The following is a 26698-nucleotide window of genomic DNA, read 5'->3' as shown; positions in this document are numbered from 1 at the left end:
GTACAGCACAGGGTGCGGCACGAAATGCAGTTATAGTCCCTTCATGCTACTTAAGAAAAACAAAAACATGCACATAAACTCAGTAGCCTGAAGGACATACCTGTCCACTTTCTATACCAACATATTTTGTGGCCATATCTGCGGGTAAATCAGTGAAAACATGCATCACTCACATTATAATGTCTGTGTCAGTAAGGGAGTCTAAAGGTGTGGTAACTACTCCAGTAAATCGTGCATTTCCAGTAGAAATGACTTTTTCCCTCCTTTTGTGATGAGGAATTTGCTGTTTTAAGACACACACACTTACAAATCACACAGCAGCATACATTTGCACATATGCAGTATGGTTCCAGCTGGCATGTTGCCAGACTGTGTGGTCAACAGGAAGCTGAGTCTGAAAGTGAGGTTCCTGAAATACCAGTCAATCCAGTCACATTCTCCTCTGATTATGAGGTTTTGCTAATAAACAAAAGAATGAGATTGCAGGTTCAGGATCACAGAGTAGAACCCATGCTCCTTTTGTATTGAAAGGAGCCGGTTAAAGTGTGTCGGGTCTTTTGAGAAGCATGACTCCTGGTATTCCAACTCATAGACCCCAGGGCAGACCGAGACCATGCAGCAGGGATTGATATCCCCATCTGGCTTAAGAATACCTTGCCTCCCCCAGGAGGAGCTGGAGGACGGGGCTGGGGGGGAAATGTTTTGGTACTTCTGTGATCCAGATAAGCATTGGAGGATGGTTGGATGATGGATGAATAGGTGGGTAGAATGCATGAATAAGTATGGTAATGTAGTCTTTCTGTGTTAACAGCATGAAGAGCTCCCTTGCTGATGCTTCGGAGTCTAGCGACAGCCTGCAGCTTGAAGGTACAGTAACATATCTGTTTAAGGTTGTTAAGTTAACATTTGATCATCATACATTACATCCACCATACATTAATGTGTTGCTGTTTTGTCTGGCCCGTATTTTAACATTTTATGATGGATTTCAGGTGGTTAATTGTATGATGTCATATTATCTGAATTACGTGTTGTGTCTCAAGTTTACAATGAACTCGGCATTTCCTTCAAAATCTAGAAAAAGTCTTCACGAGATGTCTTAAAATGGCAGGTCCAGCCTACCTAAATGGCTGATTCTGCAATGAATGTATATAACAATATTATCTTGGATAATGTGAGGGAAATCTTGTTGTCGTGTTGGAGTTCAGCGTCACTGAGCAACAGGTCTTGTATAAGCTGGAGCCTTAGCTATTTGCTGTTCATTTATGTTCATATATTTTTTCCTTTCCAGAATACACGGCGTTGTACACCTATGAGTCTCCGGAGCATGGTGATCTGACGTTTGGAGAGGGAGATGTGATCTTGGTGAGCAAGAAAGAGGGAGAGTGGTGGCACGGCTCTATAGGCGACAGCACAGGCGTCTTCCCCAGCAACTACGTCAAACCTAAAGAGACAGATGTAAGAACACTCAACACGTGTCGATATACAGGGAAAAGATCTGTATCCAGTCCATTACTGTATAACACTGCTTTGATGTTTGTGGTGGTGTTGGTGTTCCTGTTATTTTCTTCACTCCCCATATATTATTGTGTTGTGTTTCTAAAGGTTTGTAATGGGGATATAATTGTTTTGTTTTTTTCAGACATTAAGTATATCCGCAAAGAAGAAGCCAGGTGAGCTCATCGTCTTGTCTTTTTTTGTCTAATCTCTGTCTCTGACTCACATAAGAACACAATACCTGGTTTTGCATTTTGCAAAGTTGCATTTGTGTCTTGTGTGCACAGTGATCGCCCAGGTGATTAGGGCCCGACCCTCTCCCCGCCCTGAACAGCTGAATCTGGAAAATGGCCAGCTCATCCTCATCCTCAGCAAGAACGCCTCTGGCTGGTGGCTCGGAGAACTGCAGGTCAGTTATCAACTGCTGTTCTCAGCGATTTTCTGTGGGTGCTTAATACTGTACAGCAGATAACCACAGAGGGTCTCAGCTGTTCTTGACATTGTACATTAACCAACCTTTTTGGCTTGTATTCCACTAAAACAAAGCAATGTCCACTTGCCACCCCTTACCTTTTGAATATCGGTTGTGACCAGTTCAACCAAACAAAAACAAAAAAATCTTTTATTTGAATGAGTTTTGGTGGCCTGAGGTCAAAGCAATTCACATGGGGGTGAACCATTAGAGGCAAGAATGAGAAATTCTGTGCTGAAATGTTTTTTTTTCTGCTTTTCGGTTCTTTTTATCATGTTGCAACCCGTCAGATTTACTTCATGAGCCCTGACCCCAAAGTTGGAAACCATTGCACCTGAGGTTTTTGGTGAAGAACTCCATGTTCAAGGATTTAGAGATAATTGTTGGCTAGTATTCCTGCTGATTAAAACCTTATTCTCCATGTTGGTTTGTGTTGTCTGACTCTAGGCCCGTGGTAAAAAGCGTCAGAAGGGCTGGTTTCCTGCCTCTCATGTCAAAGTATTGGGATCCAACAGCGGCAAGTCCACACCAGCACCCCAACCAGGTAACACACACACACACACACACACACACACACACACACAAATAACACAAATAAAGAAAGGTATGGTAAACTCTTGTTCTTCTCTCAGTCTGTCAGGTGATAGCCATATACGACTACACAGCCGCCAACGGCGATGAGATGAGCTTCTCCAAAGGGCAGCTGATCAACGTTTTTGACAAAAACGACCCTGATTGGTGGAAAGGAGAGATTAACGGGGTAACTGGTCTGTTCCCCACCAATTACGTTAAGATGACCACGGCGGATTGTGACCCCAGCCAGCAGTGTAAGTACATTCCTTAAACATGACTATACATAGAACATATGCATGTTTAAAACACAGAGATGCTCATCTTCCATGTTGCCACTCTGACTACTACTTTGTTTGTCTATGCAACACCCATCTACCATGACTGATATTTCTTCGTCCACCCATCTCTTTATCTGTAGATCCTTTCTTCTTACTGACTATTTCGCATTTTCCCCTGTTTTTCCCACTTCCTCTCTCCCTACCCAATCTGTGTTTCTCCTCCCTCCCTCTTTCCATTCCTCGGCTTCTGTCTCTTTCTCCTTCTAGGGCGTTAGAAAGTCCTCTTCCTCCTCCACCTCCTCTTCCTTCTTCCTACAGAGAGACCTACTATTACACATTGCTCTGAAGGGCCAGAGTGTCTGGACTCCCTATCTACTAGCGTGTGTGTGTGTGTGTGTGTGTGTGTGTGTGTGTGTGTGTGTGTGTGTGTGTGTGTGACGCCTGTGAATGAATCGGTATCTGAAACAACTTTCTAATGACTCTCAATGCTGATTCTGTGAATTGTTAAAGCCTCTGTGCCTTCTGTGATTTCCTCTCTCCTTGTTTTGATTGTGAACTGATGATGCTTAAATGCATCTGAAGCAGAGGAATAGTGGGTCTCTCTGTGGCTTGTCCCTCTTCTTTCCTTTTGTTTCTCTTCACAAGACACCTATTTCACCCCTTTATCCATGCTGCATCCCCCTCTTTTTCCCTTCACCTCTTGTCCTTTTTAGTTTTTTCCCTTTTTCACGCATAGTTTTTCCATTCTTACTCTCCAATTTTGAGAGTTTAGCTCACACAGAGCCCACTATTTGTCTCTGTCTTTCCTCTGAGATGTGTCTATATTCAGACATGATGTGCAAGTTTTACTCTCACTTTCTAATCCTTGGTCTTTATGCTAACTGTGAATAGCACTCCTGCACTTGTCTTAAAAAAGCTTTAAAGAAGGCATGAAGTGGATATTTGACTTGGTAAATTTATCAGAGAAATATGTTTAGGAAGGTGTATGTATTTTAGTATGCTAAATATAAAACTTGTAGTCGATCTCTACTAAAAACATGTTTGGAGATGTAGCATTACATTTTGCTTTAAACTATAACCATTTTGCAGTGGGCTTTTTATTTTGTGCCTTTGAAAACCTTCTGTTTAACTTACTTTTGACAGGAAATGGTATAAGCAGAAGCGTGCAGTTTGTCCTTCACATTTAAAAGCCATAACTGAGTCATGAGTCATCTCATGTCAGAGATGTTATCACTAACAGAAGGAACTAAAGTAGTTTGAAGTGAGATGAAGCAATTCTTCACCATATGGCGAACTGTTATAAAGCCATTGACAGACATACACTTTGCCTCCAGAGGGGAGAGGGCACAAACTGCTGCTGCACCTTATATTAACTGAATGCTGTTCTGCTGCTGCTCTGAATGTTTCTGTCTGTGCATAAACTAAATGCATGCTGTCTGCTCATAGTGTTCACCACAGTGAAAATAACATAGTAAGGTTGTCACGATTTCGATTTTAAATCGAAAATCTATCGAACTTAGCTTTCGCTTTGGACCATCTAAATCAAAAGCAGGATTGGTGATTCCCACAGTATTTTTTTGTGTCTGCACCCCCGCCTACTTGCTCACATCCGAAGAAAAAAACATGGAAAAAAAAACATTTACAGAAACTGCAGGAGTTGAGACGCAGAAACAACAGAACTGGGAAATCCTCCTGCTTCCCTGAAGTCACCGGTGTTGCAACATTTTGCATTCCCCATGAGTGAGTTATGTAAACAAACAACATAGATAAAGCATGTGGGCTCTGACCGGGACTCTATGGTGCATTCATGTGCACCTCAGTAAACCAATGGTGTATTCAATTGCACCCTTCTAAACTCTAAGAAACTCAAACTGTTATTGCAAAGTAAGTACCCTTCTGCCATCTAGTGGCTCTTATTGTGGCATTGCCATCCCTGTTGAAAAAAAGTCTAAATCGAATCGTGGATTTGGAGAATCGTGACACCTCTATAACATAGTCGTCATTATTGTCAGGATTGTGGATACTTTTCCTTCAGGTCAGAAAGTCTATGCAAGCTTCTCATAACGGTGACTCCTGTTCCCAGTCTGATAAATAGGAGCTGTTAGCAAAACTGATAACATATACAGAATATTTGTGGCACAAGATGGTGTAACTATTTTTGAAGACTTGTTGAATATATTCTGATTCTGAAATAAAACATACAAAAATAAAGTTTAGGTTGATATGACTAGTGACTAGAAGTGTTTTATTATTGTTAAATGAAATATTTGTCTTCACCTCTACAGGTGTGTGTTTGCGTGTGTTGTATGCAGTGTTTATATTATCAACACAATACACATGATTAAGATGGACAGATGTACAGTGTGTGAACAACGTTTTTTGCAGCTCAATGCAGAGTCAATTGCATTCATGTGTCTTCCTTTTTGTGGTGGTAACTGTGGTAATATTAGGTATCTGATCTGGACATTATCTAAGAACATTTTCCCAATCGGCAGATGTCAATGAAAAGTAGAAAAAGACTAAGCTTTTTCCACTCTAAACATGCGTCACAGGGTGAGAAAGGGGAAAAAAAACAAGAATCCTGTTTTGGTACAAACAGATTTGGTCGAGGAGAAGTTTTAGTCTGATATCAGCAACAAGAAGATAACAGCACAGAGCGAGGAAGAGACAGGAGAGACGGAGTACAATCAGACAAATGCAACAGAAGACAGGCAACTAACTAAAATACTTGAAGAGACAGAATCATAGCAATGACTTTACAGAACAACTTTAACTTTCTAAACCTTTGGGATGAGACAGATGATGAGGGAGAGGAAAGAGATCGGTCAGTGAGGGTGCAACAGTCAGCTAGTATGGGACCCTTACAATGGGCTAATGGACCCCTTGTATCAGGTAAGTGTGTGTGTGTGTGTGTGTGTGTGTGTGCGTGTGCGCAGACTATAGTATTTCCTGTTTCCCTTTCCATCCCTCTTCTTCCCCTTTGTCATCGCCGTCGTCCTCTCTAAAAAAAGCTTCAATATTGTGCGCATGGACTTGAGAAAGTGCAGTAGAAAGAGTCAAAAGCAGCATTGTGTTTGTTTTTTGTTTTTTTGTCCAAACATCCAGCAGGAGGCAGCGAATGCAGTGCCAAAGTGTTGTGTTGTGGTTTGATTTTTTTTCTTTTGTACAAAAACAAATCAACCAGTTGTGTATTCCTCCTCTCTTGCAGGGTGTGCAGACCTGAACAGCCTGGACTCAATGAGCTCCCAGGAAAAGAAGAGACAGGGTTACATCCATGAGCTGATCCAGACTGAGGAGAGATACGTGGAAGACTTGCAGATAGTGCTGGAGGTAATGGACACATGTCCTGATTAATATCTCATGTATAAACAGAGTTCAACTACATGCACTGTAAATCCATCCAGTGTTTAATGAGAATGAGATGCACAATCTCCTGATCACATACCTGACGGTGTGTCATTCTCTTTCTGTCTAACATCTTTGTGTGTGTCTCTGTGTAGGTTTTTCCATAAGCCTATGTTAGAGTCGGGCCGGCTGAATGATGCAGAGATGGTCATGATATTCGTCAACTGGAAGGAACTGCTGGCCTGCAACTCTAAACTTCTCAAGTAAATATCACATGGACAAAGTGTATGACATGTACAGTACATAGAAGGGACAATCAGTCTAATGGAGTGATAAAATGTTATACAAGTGCAGCTGTTTTAGCGTTGTGTCTATGTGGATTCTGTCTGGACAAAAATGCAGAGCTGCTTATGGTTATACATGTGCTACTGTGCAGGGCACTACGTGTGCGTAAGAAGATGGGCGGGGAGAACATGCCGGTGCCGATGATTGGGGATATCCTGGCCGCGGAGCTGTCCCACATGCAGCCCTACATCCGCTTCTGTTCCTGCCAGATCAACGGAGCAACACTGCTCCAGACGCGCATCGACAACGAGCCGAACTTTAAGGACTTCCTCAAGGTAGGAGGGAGGGAACAGTGAGGGAGCAGGAACATCTTAATCATGTGTATTGTGAGGGAGGAGTGAGCAAAGAAAGGAAGTAGTGTGGGTCATAAACACAGAGTGACGGAAGAATAGTGGAGATGTGTGGACGGACAGGTAGAGGGAGTATTTCAGATACTCTGCAGTCACATCCATGGAGGTAGAAACAAAATTCTGAATGTGTTTATTAACATTAACGTCTTTTATTTCCCATTAGAAAATTGCCACAGACTACAGGTGTAAAGGCATGCCGCTGTCCAGCTTTCTGCTGAAACCCATGCAGAGGATCACACGCTACCCGCTGCACATCAAAAACGTAGGCCATCATGTTCATGAGCGTGTCTGTGTTTGAACTCCTCATTAATTAGGCGGGTCAAATGCCTTTTCGTCTTTAATATGTCGGTGTAATTAACTTGTCTGTGTTTGTGTGTGTGTGTGTGTGTGTGTGTGTGTGTGTGTGTGTGTGTGTGTTTAGATCCTGGAGAGCACCGCAGAGGGCCATGCTGACCGAGGCCCTCTGAAAGAGGCTCTGGAAAGGGCGGAGGAACTCTGTCAACAGGTTCATGTCTTCATTGATTCTCTCATTTATGACCCCACTCGTTACTCTAATTGCATTTCTTTGTTTATTTTCCTTTTACTGCATTCTGTGCGGAAAAGATTTGAGTGCTGTTTCTGTAGTGAATCATTGTGTTAATCAGGTAAACGAGGGTGTGAGAGAAAAGGAGAACTCTGACAGACTGGAATGGATTCAGAACCACGTTCAGTGTGATGGCGCTGCAGAGGTATTAAGCTTACTGACTCGCAATTACGTATGAATCGCTTTCATTATCAGTAAAACAAAGAATTTGTATTCTCGATTACCTTTTATAAGTTGGTTTCAAAAGAGACGTTTCCATAATAGCTAATTCTGATGTGACAGATCCTTCTAAAGTTACTCTCTTTCAACAGAACCTGGTCTTTAACTCTCTTACCAACTGTTTAGGCCCAAGGAAACTGCTCCACAGTGGCAAGGTGAGTAAAACTGTGACGTTTCTGAAACTGTGCTAACCAGAGTCAATGAACCTCTCTGGTGGGGCTTCACACTTTGTACTATTTCACTGAATGAATATTTTAAATGTTAAAGAGACCAGACAGACTGGGGATGAAATGTGAAACATTACTGGGTCAGACCCCGGGGTGTCATGGTCACACGTGGACAGAGTAACATTTCCACAGTGGCGATCAGTGAGCTGGTTCATCTGAGCAGAAACTCAACAGAAGGATCTCAGGCAGTGATGACACAGCACCATGGATAATATTGTTATATAAATACAGACTCTGTACTTTTCGTCTTTAACATGTCGGTGTAATTAACTTACAGAAGTAAAACTGTTGTAATCTTTGTAAATACTGTTTAATTATTGTTGTGGTGATTTATAAATTTTATATATATATATATATATATATAATCGCTTGTTTATTTTCAGATGAACAAGGTAAAGAGCAACAAGGAACTCTGGGCCTTCCTTTTTAGTGACTTTCTGCTTTTTGACTCATGCGACTAAACAGTTCAGCTCGTCTGGGCCTGATAAACTGTTCAGTAACAGGAACAATGTACAGCTCAAGATGTACAAGCCGGTGAGACACACACACACACACACACACACAGACACACACACACACACACAGACACTCAGTTTTAAGTTTTGATGTCCTCTTTTGTGGCTGCATGAAACTTGTGTTTGACCGTTGTATAATCTTTTATTTCCTGCAGCCTGTGCTGCTAAATGAAGTTCTGGTAAAGCTGCCAGATCCATCGAGCGACGAGCCCATCTTCCACATCTCACACATCGATAGAGTCTATATCCTCAGGACCGACAACATTAATGAACGGTAGCTACACACACACACACACACACACAGAGACACACAGACACACAGACAGACAGACAGACAGACGTGGTGTGTTTTTTGGTGGCCTATATGGTTACTGTGTGTGTGTTTTTCTGTTTCCAGGACGGCCTGGGTTCAGAAGATTAAGGCTGCATCTGAAGAATTTATTGAGACAGAAAAAAAAAAAAGGGAAAAGGCCTATCAAGGTTTGTATCTCCAATCATACTGTACAGCAACCAATGTGACGATCTCTGATTAATCTGTGTGTGTCTGTGTGTGTCTGTGCGCGCAGCACGATCTGTGAAGACTAGTGGAATCGGCAGACTTCTTGTCACCATCTTGGAGGCCACTGAACTCAAGCCAGGCAAACCCAATGGTGAGCATGGATACACTCATGATACAGGGCGGTCCTTACAGTTCAGTGGACTAAGAAACGCACCATAAACTTAAAATGTTGTGGTAGAATCCACATTTTAATCCATGCTGCATGCACTAATGCATAGATACCTAATGAAGCTAAGATAAAGCCACATTTAATTATGGTGCTCTGTCATCCCTTTTTTCATCAGTTCGAGGCCCTTTTTGTGAGCTTTCTTCGTTCCTGTTTTTCTTGACTCCTCTTCCCCTTACTCCTCTTTTCTGTTGCTCTTCTATGGTCTTCTGTTCCCCCCTTTTTTTTTTTCCATTTTCCTTATCTCTTCCTGGCTCTCTTCTCCTTCCCTCTACCTGCTCTTATACCCTATTCCCTTCCCCCTCACCTGTCCCTCTTCTTACCTGTCTCCATGTCTTCGTCCAGGTAAAAGTAACCCTTACTGTGAAGTGACCATGGGAGCTCAGATATTCACGTCCAGAACGCTCAACGACACTCTGAACCCCAAGTGGAACTTCAACTGTCAGTTCCACATTAAAGACCTTTACCAGGACGTCCTCTGCATCACCATCTTTGAAAGAGACCAGTTTTCACCTGATGGTAAGTCCCCTGCTAGTCTCTTCCCATTTTCTTCCTCTTCTCTGCCCTCACTCCTTCGTTTACTCCCACTGATTACTCTGTAAAGCTGCAAAATGAAGTGAGAATTCTTGTCTTCTATTTCTTCTCTTATGTCAGACTTTCTGGGTCGGACAGAGGTTCCTGTGGCGACCATAAAGAAAGAGTTTGAAAACAAGGGACCAGTAACACGTCGTCTTCTGCTGCACGAGGTTCCTACAGGGGAAGTGTGGGTCCGTCTCGACCTGCAGCTCTTTGGCAACAAATAGACACAATAGAATGAACTGAAATAATAATGGAGTCTTCTACCCGAGACATCTAAATAAGGATATTTTCCTCCTGCAGAGTCTGTGTTTGAACTCCTCATTAATTAGGCGGGTCAAATGCCTTTTCGTCTTTAATATGTCGGTGTAATTAACTTGTCTGTGTTTGTGTGTGTGTGTGTGTGTGTGTTTAGATCCTGGAGAGCACCGCAGAGGGCCATGCTGACCGAGGCCCTCTGAAAGAGGCTCTGGAAAGGGCGGAGGAACTCTGTCAACAGGTTCATGTCTTCATTGATTCTCTCATTTATGACCCCACTCGTTACTCTAATTGCATTTCTTTGTTTATTTTCCTTTTACTGCATTCTGTGCGGAAAAGATTTGAGTGCTGTTTCTGTAGTGAATCATTGTGTTAATCAGGTAAACGAGGGTGTGAGAGAAAAGGAGAACTCTGACAGACTGGAATGGATTCAGAACCACGTTCAGTGTGATGGCGCTGCAGAGGTATTAAGCTTACTGACTCGCAATTACGTATGAATCGCTTTCATTATCAGTAAAACAAAGAATTTGTATTCTCGATTACCTTTTATAAGTTGGTTTCAAAAGAGACGTTTCCATAATAGCTAATTCTGATGTGACAGATCCTTCTAAAGTTACTCTCTTTCAACAGAACCTGGTCTTTAACTCTCTTACCAACTGTTTAGGCCCAAGGAAACTGCTCCACAGTGGCAAGGTGAGTAAAACTGTGACGTTTCTGAAACTGTGCTAACCAGAGTCAATGAACCTCTCTGGTGGGGCTTCACACTTTGTACTATTTCACTGAATGAATATTTTAAATGTTAAAGAGACCAGACAGACTGGGGATGAAATGTGAAACATTACTGGGTCCAGACCCCGGGGTGTCATGGTCACACGTGGACAGAGTAACATTTTCCACAGTGGCGATCAGTGAGCTGGTTCATCTGAGCAGAAACTCAACAGAAGGATCTCAGGCAGTGATGACACAGCACCATGGATAATATTGTTATATAAATACAGACTCTGTACTTTTCGTCTTTAACATGTCGGTGTAATTAACTTACAGAAGTAAAACTGTTGTAATCTTTGTAAATACTGTTTAATTATTGTTGTGGTGATTTATAAATTTTATATATATATATATATATATAATCGCTTGTTTATTTTCAGATGAACAAGGTAAAGAGCAACAAGGAACTCTGGGCCTTCCTCTTTAGTGACTTTCTGCTTTTGACTCATGCGACTAAACAGTTCAGCTCGTCTGGGCCTGATAAACTGTTCAGTAACAGGAACAATGTACAGCTCAAGATGTACAAGCCGGTGAGACACACACACACACACACACACACACACACACACACACACACACACACACACAGACACTCAGTTTTAAGTTTTGATGTCCTCTTTTGTGGCTGCATGAAACTTGTGTTTGACCGTTGTATAATCTTTTATTTCCTGCAGCCTGTGCTGCTAAATGAAGTTCTGGTAAAGCTGCCAGATCCATCGAGCGACGAGCCCATCTTCCACATCTCACACATCGATAGAGTCTATATCCTCAGGACCGACAACATTAATGAACGGTAGCTACACACACACACACACACACACAGAGACACACAGACACACAGACACACAGACAGACAGACAGACGTGGTGTGTTTTTTGGTGGCCTATATGGTTACTGTGTGTGTGTTTTTCTGTTTCCAGGACGGCCTGGGTTCAGAAGATTAAGGCTGCATCTGAAGAATTTATTGAGACAGAGGGAAAAAGGCCTATCAAGGTTTGTATCTCCAATCATACTGTACAGCAACCAATGTGACGATCTCTGATTAATCTGTGTGTGTCTGTGTGTGTCTGTGCGCGCAGCACGATCTGTGAAGACTAGTGGAATCGGCAGACTTCTTGTCACCATCTTGGAGGCCACTGAACTCAAGCCAGGCAAACCCAATGGTGAGCATGGATACACTCATGATACAGGGCGGTCCTTACAGTTCAGTGGACTAAGAAACGCACCATAAACTTAAAATGTTGTGGTAGAATCCACATTTTAATCCATGCTGCATGCACTAATGCATAGATACCTAATGAAGCTAAGATAAAGCCACATTTAATTATGGTGCTCTGTCATCCCTTTTTTCATCAGTTCGAGGCCCTTTTTGTGAGCTTTCTTCGTTCCTGTTTTTCTTGACTCCTCTTCCCCTTACTCCTCTTTTCTGTTGCTCTTCTATGGTCTTCTGTTCCCCCCCCTCCATTTTCCTTATCTCTTCCTGGCTCTCTTCTCCTTCCCTCTACCTGCTCTTATACCCTATTCCCTTCCCCCTCACCTGTCCCTCTTCTTACCTGTCTCCATGTCTTCGTCCAGGTAAAAGTAACCCTTACTGTGAAGTGACCATGGGAGCTCAGATATTCACGTCCAGAACGCTCAACGACACTCTGAACCCCAAGTGGAACTTCAACTGTCAGTTCCACATTAAAGACCTTTACCAGGACGTCCTCTGCATCACCATCTTTGAAAGAGACCAGTTTTCACCTGATGGTAAGTCCCCTGCTAGTCTCTTCCCATTTTCTTCCTCTTCTCTGCCCTCACTCCTTCGTTTACTCCCACTGATTACTCTGTAAAGCTGCAAAATGAAGTGAGAATTCTTGTCTTCTATTTCTTCTCTTATGTCAGACTTTCTGGGTCGGACAGAGGTTCCTGTGGCGACCATAAAGAAAGAGTTTGAAAACAAGGGACCAGTAACACGTCGTCTTCTGCTGCACGAGGTTCCTACAGGGGAAGTGTGGGTCCGCCTCGACCTGCAGCTCTTTGGCAACAAATAGACACAATAGAATGAACTGAAATAATAATGGAGTCTTCTACCCGAGACATCTAAATAAGGATATTTTCCTCCTGCAGAGTCACCCAATAAGAAAGTCAGTCTGCTTTTTGTCACCTAAACAACCCGCATGCCTAATATGGATACCGATATCAAACAAGACACCCCTGAACTGAACACCCATCACGCCCTAATGTTTTAATATTAACCAGTACTAATAATCCCTGATGTCATCTGAATCTTCCAGGGGTCTGAGTGACATCATCTGTCACTCAGACCCCTGGAAGATCTCCCCTTTTTTCTGATTCATGAACCCCGATAAAAAGGGTAGCACGACAGCTGCAGCTGTTTGCACCTGCACGATATCTACTATACTAAAGGTAAAAGCAACAACTGCTGCCTGGCTTCTTAAACAGTGGAGACCAAGTGTGTCATGAAGCTGAATCTGTAATAATAATGTATCTACTTAAAAGGGAAGTAGAACTGGACAAAGACGGCTTAGAAACAAATAATCCTAATATTAAGAAATCAATGAAAACATAAATATAATGGATATATATAATGGATCTGCTCTGTATCTCAACAGTTGGATTTTAAGTGTTCAGTGATTGAGACACACTGCCAAGTCTGGTCAACCAAGGCCATTTAATGAGTTGAAGTTGAGTGTTGTCTCTTAACTCACAAGATATGTATATGTTGACTTTTTTCTGGATGAGGTTGTGACTGATGGCTTTCAAGAGACTCTGCTTTATGGCTGTCTGATCTGTAACATCTTGTCACGGTTACACTAAGCGCATCATAAACTGTGGACGGCAGATCACGGACTCTGTCTGACAACACAGACAAGAAGTTTTTATCAGTAGCTCTGGTCTGAAGGCAGTTTACTACTGTTAGATAGCTGATCTCAGGATACCTTTTTCTGGGTTTAATCTGTGTCACTGTTATAATGTGGAGGATTTTGAGGATGTCAATATTTTGAGGCAACACAGATTGGCAGTTTGTCAGCAATAATAAACTGTATTTACTCACTTGTATTTTTGTTCTTTACATTTTCACCCTGCCAGACAGATTTGTAAGTGTCATTCTCCAGTCCCCGCCTCACTGTTAGCAATATTGTCCATCTCTGTTGCCTCAAAAAGTTTCCCTTTATAAATATCCAACCATGAAAACTTTACAAGGACGTAGTGTGTAAAAGTTTTTTTTTTTTATTTATATTGTCTGTTGACTCTTTGGTGTCTTCTGTCTCGTTTTTACTTTTTTGTCCTTTTGCATTCAGTTTCTTTTCTAACTGAGCGCCTGCTGTTGTATTTATTTCTTAATTTATGCGTGTGTGACTATCCAAAGGCTTGGAGCGGCTGTGCTTGCTGTGTCATCTTGGATAATCAGTTGGTATCCACTGGGTTTGTTTTGTGTGACGTCTGTGTTCATCAGACACAATACTGTTTTGACAATAGGCAATATAACATCTTAGATGATTCTCTGCGATTGAGTTTTACTGTAAGTAGACTAGGTCACTAGTTGTTTTGTTTTGTACTACTTTTGTATTCTATTAATTTGTCTTATTCAATCCACAAACCTCAGTTTTTAAGTCCTGTTTTAACTTAGATTCTTTTGAATTTGTGGAAAATGTGCAAATGGACTGGACTACCTTCCTCGTCCATGTAGTTTGTCTTTTGTTTTACTTTTTATTTTTCCGCAGCCCTCTGCATTGACTGCTGCTGTGCTAACTGAGTTTATGGCCTCTCCAACCCAGATTGTCTGATCAGCCTGGAGTCTGTTACCTGCTGTTTGCTCTCACTTTGGCCTTCATGTTGCACTCTCTGAATCAGGGTTTCTTAAGTCAAATTAAAGTGATTAAAAGTGGAAAAAAAACTGTTGAATTATTGGCTGGCGAACGAAAAGTGACATTTAACATGTGATGGGTTATAATCTTAAATGCAACACTAGCTTGATGTTATTTCTTTCAAAAACCAGATATCTGAGTAACTCTGCTCCAAAGACTGCTTCAGCCTTTGTACATAATTACAACACCATTCCACCATTATCATTTACAACAGAAGACAGACCTTTGCTCTTATTTTCAAGTATAATAATTAGAGCGGAGTGACACCGTAATAATGATGCAATAATTTTTAAAAGTTGCCTACAATGAGAATAAATTACGTGTTTGAGAGCTAACATTCAGTGTAGGGAGGACAAAGTGTTCCTTTCACTACATAAGAAGCACAAACTGTCCTTTTGTCTTGTGCATCAAATGTTTAAGAAAAGATAACCTAAGATAAGATTCCTTTATTGTCATACGAGATTCAGGTGTACTGCCTCAAAAATATACCTTATCTTACATCTAACATTCACACACATGCAACTCACATACACAATTGTCAACATATGAATGTTAAGTGAAAAGAGTAAAAGAGCTTTGTGTATTGCACCAGTTGTAATTTTAAGTAAATGTAATCATTTTGCATATGTATATTGTACAGATTACAATTGTGTCTATAAGGTGTGTGATTTCAGTGCAGAGTTCAGTGTGGTAATGGCTTTCGGATAATTTATTTTTTTATTTAACTTTTATTTAACCAGGTAGGCCGTTGAGGACCTGTTCTCATTTGCAACAGCGACCTGGCCAAGAAAAGTGTAGGCGTTCAAGACAACAAATAGTTTCACATTCAATACAGTACAAGAATACAGAATACAATATGCTACATAAAGTGCAGAATAAGTGGGTATTACAAATGCTGGCACGTAGTGAGGTGTGAGTAAGTCGATGGATGTGCAATTTACATGAACAGAGAGTCTATATCACTGCTGAGATGGTGTAAAGAGTCAATAAACAGTCTAGTGGTCTAGTTAATGAATTGGATCAGTTGTAACACAATGTATTTGAATAGGCAGTCTAGATAAATGCTGAAGTGTAGTGAAGAGTCAAAATACAGTTAGTGCAAGTTGCGGTTTATTAAGTGATGTAGATCAGTAATAACACAGTAAGCAAGTAAAAACTGTATATTAGTATTGTGGTCCTTTCTCTGATGGACCTGGATCTCGTCCCAGAGGGGAGAAGTTCAAACAGTTCATGTGCTGGGTAATGTGAGTCCTTTATGATGCTGAATGCCTTCTGCAGGCTTCAGGAGGTGTAGATGTCTTCCAAAGTAGGCAAATGTGGAAGTAGAATCGCTGTTGTTTTTTGTGACAGGACAGCTTAGACATGAAAGGGAAGAGAGAGGGGGAACGACATGCAGCAAAGGGCCGCAGGTCAGAACTGAACCCGTGGTTGAGGACTGAGTCTCTGCATATGGCAAGGCAAGGCAGCTTTATTTGTATAGCACATTTCAGCAATAGGGCAATTCAAAGTGCTTTACATGAAAACAGATAAAAAAATTAAAAACAGATAAAATACGAGAAAAAAAAAGTTACAGTGCAGTATAAGAAATTAAACATTGAAGAGCAGTTAAAACAGTTAAATATATAAAAGCAGATAAAATAACTTTCCTGGACTCAGTGATCCAGTTTTTGGAAAGCCAAGGCTTTTTGACCAATATGACAGATATCTCAAGCAGTCCGGTCCATACTTTCTAACCATCTCACCCACTATGGGTCCAGATGCGTAGCACGGCTTTGAGATTTCATTCCCCATAGTTACAGAAGCTTTTCCTTTAGTATACTCTTATCATTTTCGATGTGGTCGTCATCGCAAAGCTTAGTTCTTTTCTTCGGCAAACCTTGCAAAACCCGGTACAGCCCTGCAGACAAAAATCTCTTAATAGTCCAGAACGTGTTCTTAAACTATTTTATTTCTTCTGCAGTCTGTCTCTAAATAGTCAAGAACTCGCTCAGAGTGTTTATAAACTATTTTTTTCTTTTTAGGCCTTCTGCCTAAATTAGTTAGTTACTTCAACTAACTTTTTGACCACGACCAACGTCTGTCTCTTCTGTCAACTATTGTCATGCCTGCATCAGAGAAATAATCAGAGATATGTCCGTTACTGCAAAAGAATGTCACCGGAATAATCATAAATTCAATTCTATTATTTGTTTTAGGAATTTCTCTTTATATGTTTATATAGATTGTTATACAGTGTCAACAATGCTTATTTAAAGAAAGGCAACATCAAAAAGATAGGTCTTCAGCCTTGATTTAAAAGAACTGAGAGTTGCAGCAGACCTGCAGTTTTCTGGGAGTTTGTTCCAGATATGTGGAGCATAAAAACTAAACGCTGCTTCCCCCTGTTTAGTTCTGACTCTGGGGACAACAAGCAGGCCTGTCCCAGACGACCTGAGAGGTCTGGGTGGTTCATAGTGTAGTAGCAGATCAGAAATGTATTTTGGCCCTAAACCGTTTAGTGATTTATAAACCAGCAAAAGTATTTTGAAATCAATTCTTTGAGGCACTGGAAGCCAGTGTAGAGACTTCAGAACTGGAGTGATGTGATCCACTTTCTTGGTCTTAGTGAGGACTCGAGCAGCAGCGTTCTGAATCAGCTGCAGCTGTCTGATTGATTTTTTTTAGGGAGACCTGTGAAGACACCGTTACAGTAGTCAAGTCTACTGAAGATAAAAGCATGGACAAGTTTTTCCAAATCCTGCTGAGACATAAGTCCTTTAACCCTTGATATATTTTTAAGGTGGTAATAGGCTGACTTTGTAATTGTCTTAATGTGGCTGTTAAAATTCAGGTCTGAGTCCATGACTACACCAAGATTTCTGGCTTTGTCTGTTGTTTTTAACATTATCGTTTGAAGCTGAGTGCTGACTTTTAATCGTTCCTCCTTTGCTCCAAAAAACAACCACCTCAGTTTTTTTCATCATTTAATTTAAGAAAGTTCTGGCACATCCAGTCATTAATTTGTTCAATGCACTTAGTCAGTTGTTGTATTGGACTATAGTCCCCTGGCGATAAGGGTTATATAAATTTGTGTGTCATCCGCATAACTATGGTAACTTATTTTATTGTTTTCCATAATTTGAGCCAGTGGAAACATGTAGATGTTAAACAGGAGAGGCCCCAGAACGGAGCCTTGGGGAACTCCGCACGTCATATTTGTATGCTCAGATGTATAATTCCCTATAGACACAAAGTAGTCCCTATTCTTTAAATAAGACTCAAACCACTTTAGTACTGAGCCAGAAATGCCAACCCAGTTTTCCAATCGGTCTAGTAATATGTCATGGTCGACCGTATCAAATGCAGCACTGAGATCAAGTAATACCAAGACTGAAATTTTGCCACTATCTGTGTTTAAGTGGATGTCATTAAAGACTTTAACAAGAGCTGTCTCAGTGCTGTGGTGTGGTCGAAAACCCGACTGGAAGGCATCAAAACGGTTGTTTAGTGACAAGAAAAGGGTGAGTTGTTGAGAAACCGTTTTTTTCAATGATTTTACTTAAAAAATGGAAGGTTTGATATCGGCCTATAGTTGCTCATTAGTGACGTGTCTAGATTGTTCTTTTTTAAGAGTGGCTTAATGACTGCAGTTTTCAGGGCCTGTGGGAAGATACCTGAGAAAAGAGACGTGTTTACAATCTGTAGGAGATCAGTAGCCAAACAATTGGAAACATTTTTTGAAAAAGGCCTGTTGGTAGAATATCAAGGCAGCAGGAGGAGGTTTTCAGATGTTGTATAATGTCCTCCAGGTTTTTACGGTTAATCATATGAAATTGGGTCATATTGGCATATGTTTTGCCTGGACACTGTGACAATACATACCCTGTACTCGATATGGAAGCACTGATTGTTTGTTTAATTTTCTGAATTTTGTCTTTGAAAAAGGTGGCAAACTCATTGCAGGCCTCGGTAGATAAAAGTTCAGATGCTACTGGTACTGGAGGGTTTGTTAACCTATCGACAGTAGCAAACAAAGCACGTGAGTTATTATTGTTTTTGGCAATAATGTCCGAGAAGAAGGACCGCCTTGCATTCCTCAGTTCCAAATTATAAATACAAAGAGATTAGTTTTTCGCCATCTGCGTTCTGCTTTTCGACACTCTCTTTTTTCTGTTCTTACCAGTATGGCATTTCTCCATGGAGATCTTTTCTTATCAGAGACAGTTTTTACCTTAATGGGAGCAATGGCATCAATAACATTTGTAATTTTACAATTGAAATTGTCTACAAGCTCAGTGACTGAGACCCCTGAGAGGGTGGGTGTGGACGAGAAAATGTGAATGAATGTTTCATTGGTGTTGTCAGTGATATACCGTTTTCTTATTAACTTTGTTTGGACACTTTTGTGCACAGAGATAGTGCCATTAAAGAAAACACAGGAATGATCAGAGAGAGCAGCATCAGTCACCACAACCTTGGAAATGTTCAAACCCTTCGAGATAATCAAGTCCAGAATGTGCCCCTTGTTGTGTGTGGGCTCCGTCACATGCTGAGTCAGTCCATAGTTCTCAAAAATACAACACAGTTCTTTGGTCCCTCTATGGGTGCACACTCTACCAGGTGAGCTACCCAGGTGCCCGCTGTTGTGCTTTTTTAACCAGTGATTTTGTGTTTGTTGTCCATGTGAGATCCTCTGAAATGTGAGTGCCCAGGGACCTAAAACTGGAGGCTCTCTCCACTCTATCCCCTTTAATGTACAGTGGCTAGTGATCAACCTGCTTCTTCCTGAAAATTGTTATTTAGTAAAATAGTCAATATTTTGTTGAGGAACGAGGAATTTAAGATTTGAGACATGAAAAAACATGATATATGGATTTTATTTTATTTCACTGGTTTCTGTTGGTGTCCAGCCACAGAGTCAGTGAAATTCAGTGTGGAGTTGTCCGTGTGCACCAATAGACCTCATTAAGTCCTTCTTCGCCCTCCACTGGCTCTGGGTCCAAAGGAGCAACAGTCATTATGTAACCACACTGAGTGGCTCTGCGAGGGGCTGGCTGCAACACACACAGCTGCCAAACTGAGTTGACAAAGTCAGCTGAACTCAACCTCCTGTGGCAGAGTGCTACAGTGGGAGTAATGGATTTAATGCAGTGGGCCTGTGGTGATATAAAGGCTGGTAACTAATTATTTTACGCTTGATTAGAAACTAATGTGTCACAGACGTAGATGAACCACATAATCCGACCCAATATTTCTCTTGATCATAAGGGAACAATGACTTTAAAGTTTTTAATTTTACGCAATTTGAAATTATGGCTCCAAATTATAATCGGCAATGACACTGTACAAGGCACAAGTCTGTAATGTAAAATACTTTTATTTTTTTTCAATTTTATATGCCAAAAAATTTCTAATGAAAAAATATACAAATAAGTTATATTGCCACGCAGAAGACTGATTGCAAGAGTAAAGTGTAAAAAGTAAATTTTTTGGTAAATGTTACCATCTCACTGTAAACGGACTGTATAAGAGGATACATGTGACATGGATATATTATACTGCACCACTCTTAGAAACACTGCCAGTGAAAAGGTAGAATGTGTCTTTTAATATGAGAGTGTGAAAGGATATCAAGTTTGATTCAGTTGAGATAAGAGGCTGTGTGTTTGTGTGTTGCATTAATTTCCTTTTGTCTACAAGTGGTAAGCTAAAATTGGACGTGTAAAGAGATAAATACAGGCAGACAGCTGGAAAGAAAAGTCACCTGACGCAATGTCTGCATACCTGTGTTATCTGCATGTAGTCAGTGTAAAGGTCATGTACGCCTGTAAGCATATACTGTGTGTATGTGTGCAGCTGGCAGTCCTTCAGGAGACAATATACATGTGTTTTTATTTATTATTTATAACAAACGAGATCCTAAGCAACAAGTAAGCAACTCAAATAATATTGTTCATGTTCAAAAGGGTTAGGAAGAAGTTGAGAACTTTTCTAGTCCCACCCCCTCTTGGTTTTCATTATTCATACAGTTTTTTTCAACTGCTTACACACACAAAAATTTCATATCACACGATTTTTGAAACCTCTCACTCAAAATGTAAAATTACACAGCAAATCTCCAAAACCAGAAGCTATTTCTCAGCCTTTCACTCAGTTTTCAATTGCATAAAACACTTTTTTCAAAACACTACACACAATTCTCTACCTAAGACACAAAAATCTAACAGGAAGTGACTTGCTTTCCTTTTCTAAACACAACCAATCAAAATGCTACACTTATTTACCAGGGCACAGACACACTCCTCACATTATGTCATAACTGAACACTAACCAATCACTGCTTTAGTATAGGCCTATACAGAGGTCAAAGGTCACATTACCTGTTTTGAACAACGGATGCCAACAATAGACAGAGAGCGAGGAGAGGAGGAGGGACAGACGGGACGACAACGAGGAGGAGGAGGAGGGGAAGAAGAGGAAGGAGAGCCATCTCTGATGAGATCAGGGCCACACTTATTCATCATGTGATCAACCACAGATTGACCATGAGAAAAGCCCATCTTGAGTAGCTTTACAATGGCGTCCATACTGCATGCAACTATCTAATGACTATTTCAGCATTACAAATCAATCAACAAATCATCATCTTTGTTTGTGCATACAATTCCATACAATTCTGGACAAACAAAATTATGATGAGCATCAAACATTTACATTAAGTAAAGTGGACTTAATTTTCAATTAACATACTGAAAAGCTTTTACAGTAACGTGCCAAAGCTCTCATAACCAAATATTTTAAATAATTGCAATCCATGAATGGAAGAAATATCGCTATTTCAGATTTTAAGTTGACTGATTTGAGAAGAACCTGTTGTATCCAACCTGAGGTCATATTTTAATCATTATCAGGGTATATTAAGTAAATAACGTACATAAACCAATTGCAGGCTATTGCCATTTAGTCAATATAGTAAAACAGACTTCACATCCAGAATCAGCCAAACACCCCTGCAGCACAAAGAAAGTGTTGGTTGGTTATAAACGTGTTGTCTTCTCAGTGATCTTAAAAAACGCTATGATAAATATTATTATATAAACATGAGTACTTGTATCTGAAAGGAGTCGCTCGTAGCAACACACCCACAGAGTTCTCACCAAACTGCAGTTCTCCTCAGCTCTACAGAGCTTTTAGCATCTTTCAGGGCATTGTTTTTCTTTTCGTGCGGCAACTGTTTCTCCTTTGGGCTAGACATTTTCGGGAAACGGCAGGCAGTTGTTTTCAGAAATAATGCTCTAATTAACCAACTGTACACTACCTGCACAGCCCTGAACAGCAAGCAGACACAGTTAGCAGCTAGCTTGTGAAGAAAGTGGAACATTTAGCAGCTAAACAGCCAGATGTTTCCACGACTCCAAGTTTGTTTGTTTGTTTACAAGAAAACTCTACAGTGCACCTTTGGGTAGAATCTCAACACTTCCACCACTGCTCAAACTAGTGCCAATGAGAGCTATTTAATTTTTCATATCCTCAATATGAATTGTTCTAACTGCTAGATGTAGAAACCAAGGTACATTTTACGTTTCTTTTTTGTGACAATGGGAAAAGATGACGTGTCTGTGAGTTCCCTTTGATGAGGATTCTCTCTGCTTCTCTGTTGCTACAGGCCACCTTTGCTCAGTGTAGGTCTTTGGCCAGAAGACAGACCCTCATTATTTTTTAGCTCTCTCTGTGTGTGTGTGTGTGTGTGTGTGTGTGTGTGTGTGTGTGTGTGTGTGTGTGTGTGTGTTACATAAGACAGCTGTTCATGTGGTGATGATCAAATCATTCCCATGACTGAGTCAAGTGGAACTGAGGGCCTCTCAGACTCATCCTCCATGCACATGTCTCTCTTTCTCTCTTTCTCTCTCTCTTTCTCTGTCTCCATATGTGTTTATTCCCTTCTGTCTCTGTTTTTCTCCTTCTGCCTCTAAACTACTCTCTCCTTCTGCTTTACTGCACTTTTCTTTTATATTTAACTCACTCATAGCTCTCTCTACCTGTAACCCTCTTTGCCCTGTCTTTGGCTATTTCTGTCTTTATTTATAAGGAAAATGCTATAGGATGGTGATTTATGAGTCATGGTTTATTTTTACATAAAAGTTATAAAAAGTACATTAATAAAATGTTAAAAGAGAAAAGCAAAGCTAACTCAAATCTCTTTAGTACAACATAATAATTAGTTTTAGTTGGTAGCTGTGACAAAGCCACTTTTCTCCCATTTTGACCAGGTGCTGGTGATCTCAGAGGAAAAACATACCATTCCATGAACATCTGACTTGACAGCTGTTGACATATAAGAATTAAAACCTGCAATAATTATTGTCATGTTTCATAGAAATATTGATTATAGCCGCTTGAAAGATAAGTGTCTTCAGGTGTTCAAGTCGGTAAATTATTGTTATTGAGAAATTAACTATTAATTAATTAATTAATTAAATAAAAGTATAGAATATACCCTATCAGTACTGCACAGTAAATGCATTAACTTATTTCCCCCACTAGGTTTAGATGAAGCTGACGCTGTTTTATTTTTTTGATGGACTTGAACGGAGACTGCCCACACTGACCTTAAGGTTCCTGAATAATGAAGTGAACCAGTGGAGCAAAGAATGTACTGTTATTCAGTCCAGTGTTCCTACCAGCATCTGAAACTCACAACTCCTGTCCCTTGCTATTTCAGAGATGACTGACAACAATTCCTCACAGAACACACTGCACAGAGTTAAGAGTGTTAATATTTCATCACACTGAGCAGGAGGTGCAGAAATGAATGCATTATGAATGGTAAGTGCTGCATGAGTTGTGCTTTCTGTATGTAGAATAAGGTTAAGATCTGTGTTTATTTTTTATCAGTAAGGGTGACAACGTGATAATGATGGGATGGAGTAAGTGAGGGGATAAATATGTCAAATACAGGACTTTTACCCAGGAGACTGGGGTTCCCATATTGGGTGCAACCACAAAGTAAATAAGGAATTATTTGGTTTTCTAATAACAATCGTCTGAAAAGATATTTTCAGTTTTAAAGCAACATTGTTTAACATTGGATTCTTTCGCAATTTGGCGCCCTATACAGTTTTAGAGTGCAGTTCACTTCTACACTGCTGTCATACATATAGACAGCTGTACGTGTGCATTTCTTATGGTTACATTACTTTTGATCAAAAGCTAGTGAGTTGACAACTTTGCTAACATCAAGCAAGTGCAATAAAACAAGAAATAACAAGCCAGCTAATATTACTTACTAGTCCGACAGCAAGATGGCCAGCTCGTTGTCTATCTTATAGCCTTTTATTTCGCGAAGCTCTCGCCAACGTCTAAAAGCCAGTACCAGATTTACTCTCGCTTGGTCACTCTCTCCTTTTCTCTTCTTCAGTTTATCAAATAAAGTATAATACATCAAAATACATCCTATGATGTTCAGTTTCATTCAACTCTAATTTAGTGGTGGTTGTATTGGGTTTGAGAAATGTTCATGATATATTGTGACCCCTCATGTTTGTATATAAGGATGGACAAGATATCAGAAAGACCTACAATGTGATAGAGACAAAGATTAAAACTAGTGTAGATGATGAAAATGAAGAGTGAAATGGAAGTGAGTAAGATGAGGAGAGGACTGAGGAAGAAGATGGAAAATTTGCAGATGGATTCAGGGACTTTTTTTAGTCTAGTCTGTTTTCTACCTTTGTCTTTTGCCCATAAAGCATAATAATAAGCCAACCATGAATGAATTACTGTAATGTTCTCCCTACAGTTATTAAGAGAAGTGGGCTAAAATGTGCTGAGATTTCAGACTGACTGAAGCACATCCTGTATCACAATTCTTTTAAGTAATATTAAATATTATATAAGCGTTTCATGCTCTATTAACCTCTACAAAAGCACAATATTGATTTGTCGATTCAGTCAAAAGGTGTTCACCCAGTTGCTTTCATTGTATTGACAGGTGATGCACGCACACAGCTGCAGGCGTGAAACAGTTCAATAAAATCTCCATTCTCATAACAATATTTTTTTTTTTCTGGTTTGTTGCCATTCGTTGTCACCTGTGTTTATTCATACAAAAAGGTACAAATGCTGCACATTTTAAATATTATTTTATGTTTTACTAGTTTATGAAATTTTGATTGTATTCCTGTATCTTTGTTTTTAATATGTGATGCTTGTAAAGCACTGTAACACTGTTTTTGAAAAATGCTATTTAAATAAACATTATTATCACTACATGTTTGTGACATGTTGAACACCATTTCTTATGTGATAAATTGATAAATTCACATGGTATAGGCAAATGTGATTTTCAGATATTTTACATGCGGTACATTTACTTATGTGGTTTTTCAGCATAACACTGAAATATATTTTCATTTTTAGATTTCAAAATCTGATTTTCACATTTTTTTGTTGTTGTAAGGCATTATATCACTCTGCCCCTCCCTCTCTCCTCACCTCACTCTTTTCTCTCTTCTCCTCCTGCTGAGTGTTCTGTAGGAAAGAAAGAGGGAGAAACCAGGAAGGCAGAGGCAGCGATTCTGCATTTACAACTATGTGCATGAATGTGACTGTGTGTGTGTTGTTACCAATGTGTGTGTGTGTAAGTGAGAAAGCGAGAGAGAGAAAGGGAGGCAGACGCTTGGCAGAGAATAGAGGGATTTGGCCGACTTGTCGGGGTCTTTTATGTCACATTTCTGCCCTGAGGACCTGACCTCTGTCTCTCTGTCTGGACAATAACCTGGAAAATTAAAATGGAATATCAGAAAACTCCTCTCTGCAAAACAGCGGAACAACATCCCTCCTGCTGCCTCTGCATCAAAGAAAGAAGAAGAACTGAAGGGAAGAATGACTGAAATGTTTTATTTGTATAAACGAAGAAAGTGAAGAGGAGAGGAGGGCTTGTGTACGTGGAATTATCTGACAACTAGGGGAGGACGCAGAAGATTTATTCATATAATTATACTCTTCTTGTTTTTTTCTTCTTTGAGGGAAAGGCAAAGAGCAGAGAGGAGATAATAGGAGAGTAGAGGAAAGGGGAGGAGAGAGCAGAGAGTAGAGGAGTACAGAGCAGAGAGAGGAGAGGACCAGAGAGGAGGAGGACAGAGAGGGTAAGAGGATACACAAGAGGAGGAGAGGAATGGAGAGGAGAGGAGGGGAGAGGAGTATACAGACTCTCGATGGGATCTTGGCAATAATGAAATGTAAGTATAAACAGTGTTTTTGTGCATGAGGTGAGAATTGCACATGTTGATGCTGCTGCTGATAATGTTATTGTTGCTGTCTTTGTCAATGATGTTGATAATGTCAAGTGTAGTATGTTGTATTAAGGAAATTTCTTTCTTTTCCTTCACACATTACTCTTTCTCCCTCTTCTCCTGCTTTGATTCTCTCTGTCTCTTATTTTAGCTTTTCTAATTATGTGTACACACAGTGTCTCTGTATATGTCTCTACTCTCTCTGCAGGTCATGTTTAGATAGTAACAGTGCAGCAGCCGAAGGAAAGGCCAGTGTCACTTTGCATTAGCATTACACACGCACACACGCACAGAGAGAGAAATACGCTTTAAGTGTGATGAGCGCACGTGGACAATGTGTGTGCAGAGTTTCTGTGTATCTCATAGAAATACAATTTATTTGTTGTGTGTGTGTGTGTGTGTGTGTGTGTGTGTGTGCTGGTGTACAGCGAGAGCTCAGAAGCAGGCGTAAGAACCATACAGTCTTCTTAACCACATGGAGAAAAACAAAGACCTTTTGTGCCCCATAATAATTTGGCCAGACTGCACAGACACAGAGAGGAAAAGTAAGAGGAAGATCAGTGAGGAGACAGACAAAGATCTTGCACATCCATGTTGGATCTAGACTTTGTTTCATGTAGTAGAAACACATTTGATGATAAAATACGCACCAAGAAAGCTGCTTGAATGTCAATTTATCTGTGGCTTAATTCTGTGGCTGAAAACTTTTTTAACTGTCTGTATTGCCCTGATGTGATAAACCTAATGCATTTAGTCAGTGCTTTGTATGGTGGCAGACAGGGGCAAACGCACTGCAACTTAATGAAACACACGCAAATAGAC

The 26698-nt window shown here is 40.3% G+C and overlaps 2 protein-coding genes across 2 annotated transcripts in view; both read left to right on the top strand.

The window, feature by feature from the left end:
- Positions 1-10006, top strand: part of LOC144518543 (intersectin-2-like) — a 31875-nt gene extending 21869 nt beyond the window's left edge. Inside the window, 20 exon segments of the mRNA XM_078251298.1 lie at positions 812-867; positions 1292-1458; positions 1643-1673; positions 1785-1906; positions 2417-2513; positions 2602-2796; positions 6029-6152; positions 6324-6428; positions 6602-6785; positions 7024-7122; positions 7282-7365; positions 7505-7588; positions 7755-7817; positions 8273-8332; positions 8334-8423; positions 8560-8678; positions 8802-8884; positions 8971-9054; positions 9475-9648; positions 9784-10006. Of these exon segments, the coding sequence (XP_078107424.1) occupies positions 812-867; positions 1292-1458; positions 1643-1673; positions 1785-1906; positions 2417-2513; positions 2602-2796; positions 6029-6152; positions 6324-6428; positions 6602-6785; positions 7024-7122; positions 7282-7365; positions 7505-7588; positions 7755-7817; positions 8273-8332; positions 8334-8423; positions 8560-8678; positions 8802-8884; positions 8971-9054; positions 9475-9648; positions 9784-9932 (2170 nt within the window). The 3' untranslated portion in view covers positions 9933-10006.
- A 59-nt stretch (positions 10007-10065) lies between these two features.
- LOC144523232 (intersectin-2-like) lies at positions 10066-14632 on the top strand. The gene is given in 11 exon segments (XM_078258672.1): positions 10066-10071; positions 10121-10204; positions 10344-10427; positions 10594-10656; positions 11112-11261; positions 11406-11524; positions 11652-11704; positions 11707-11724; positions 11811-11894; positions 12307-12480; positions 12616-14632. Coding segments are annotated over 11 exon segments (984 nt in total). The 3' UTR covers positions 12765-14632.
- The last annotated feature ends 12066 nt before the right edge of the window (positions 14633-26698 follow it).

The sequence above is a fragment of the Sander vitreus genome, chromosome 1, assembly GCF_031162955.1.
Source record: "Sander vitreus isolate 19-12246 chromosome 1, sanVit1, whole genome shotgun sequence".
Lineage (NCBI taxonomy): Eukaryota > Metazoa > Chordata > Actinopteri > Perciformes > Percidae > Sander > Sander vitreus.
The sequence above is the reverse complement of the archived record's forward strand: the minus strand, read 5'-3'. Positions and strand labels throughout refer to the sequence as shown.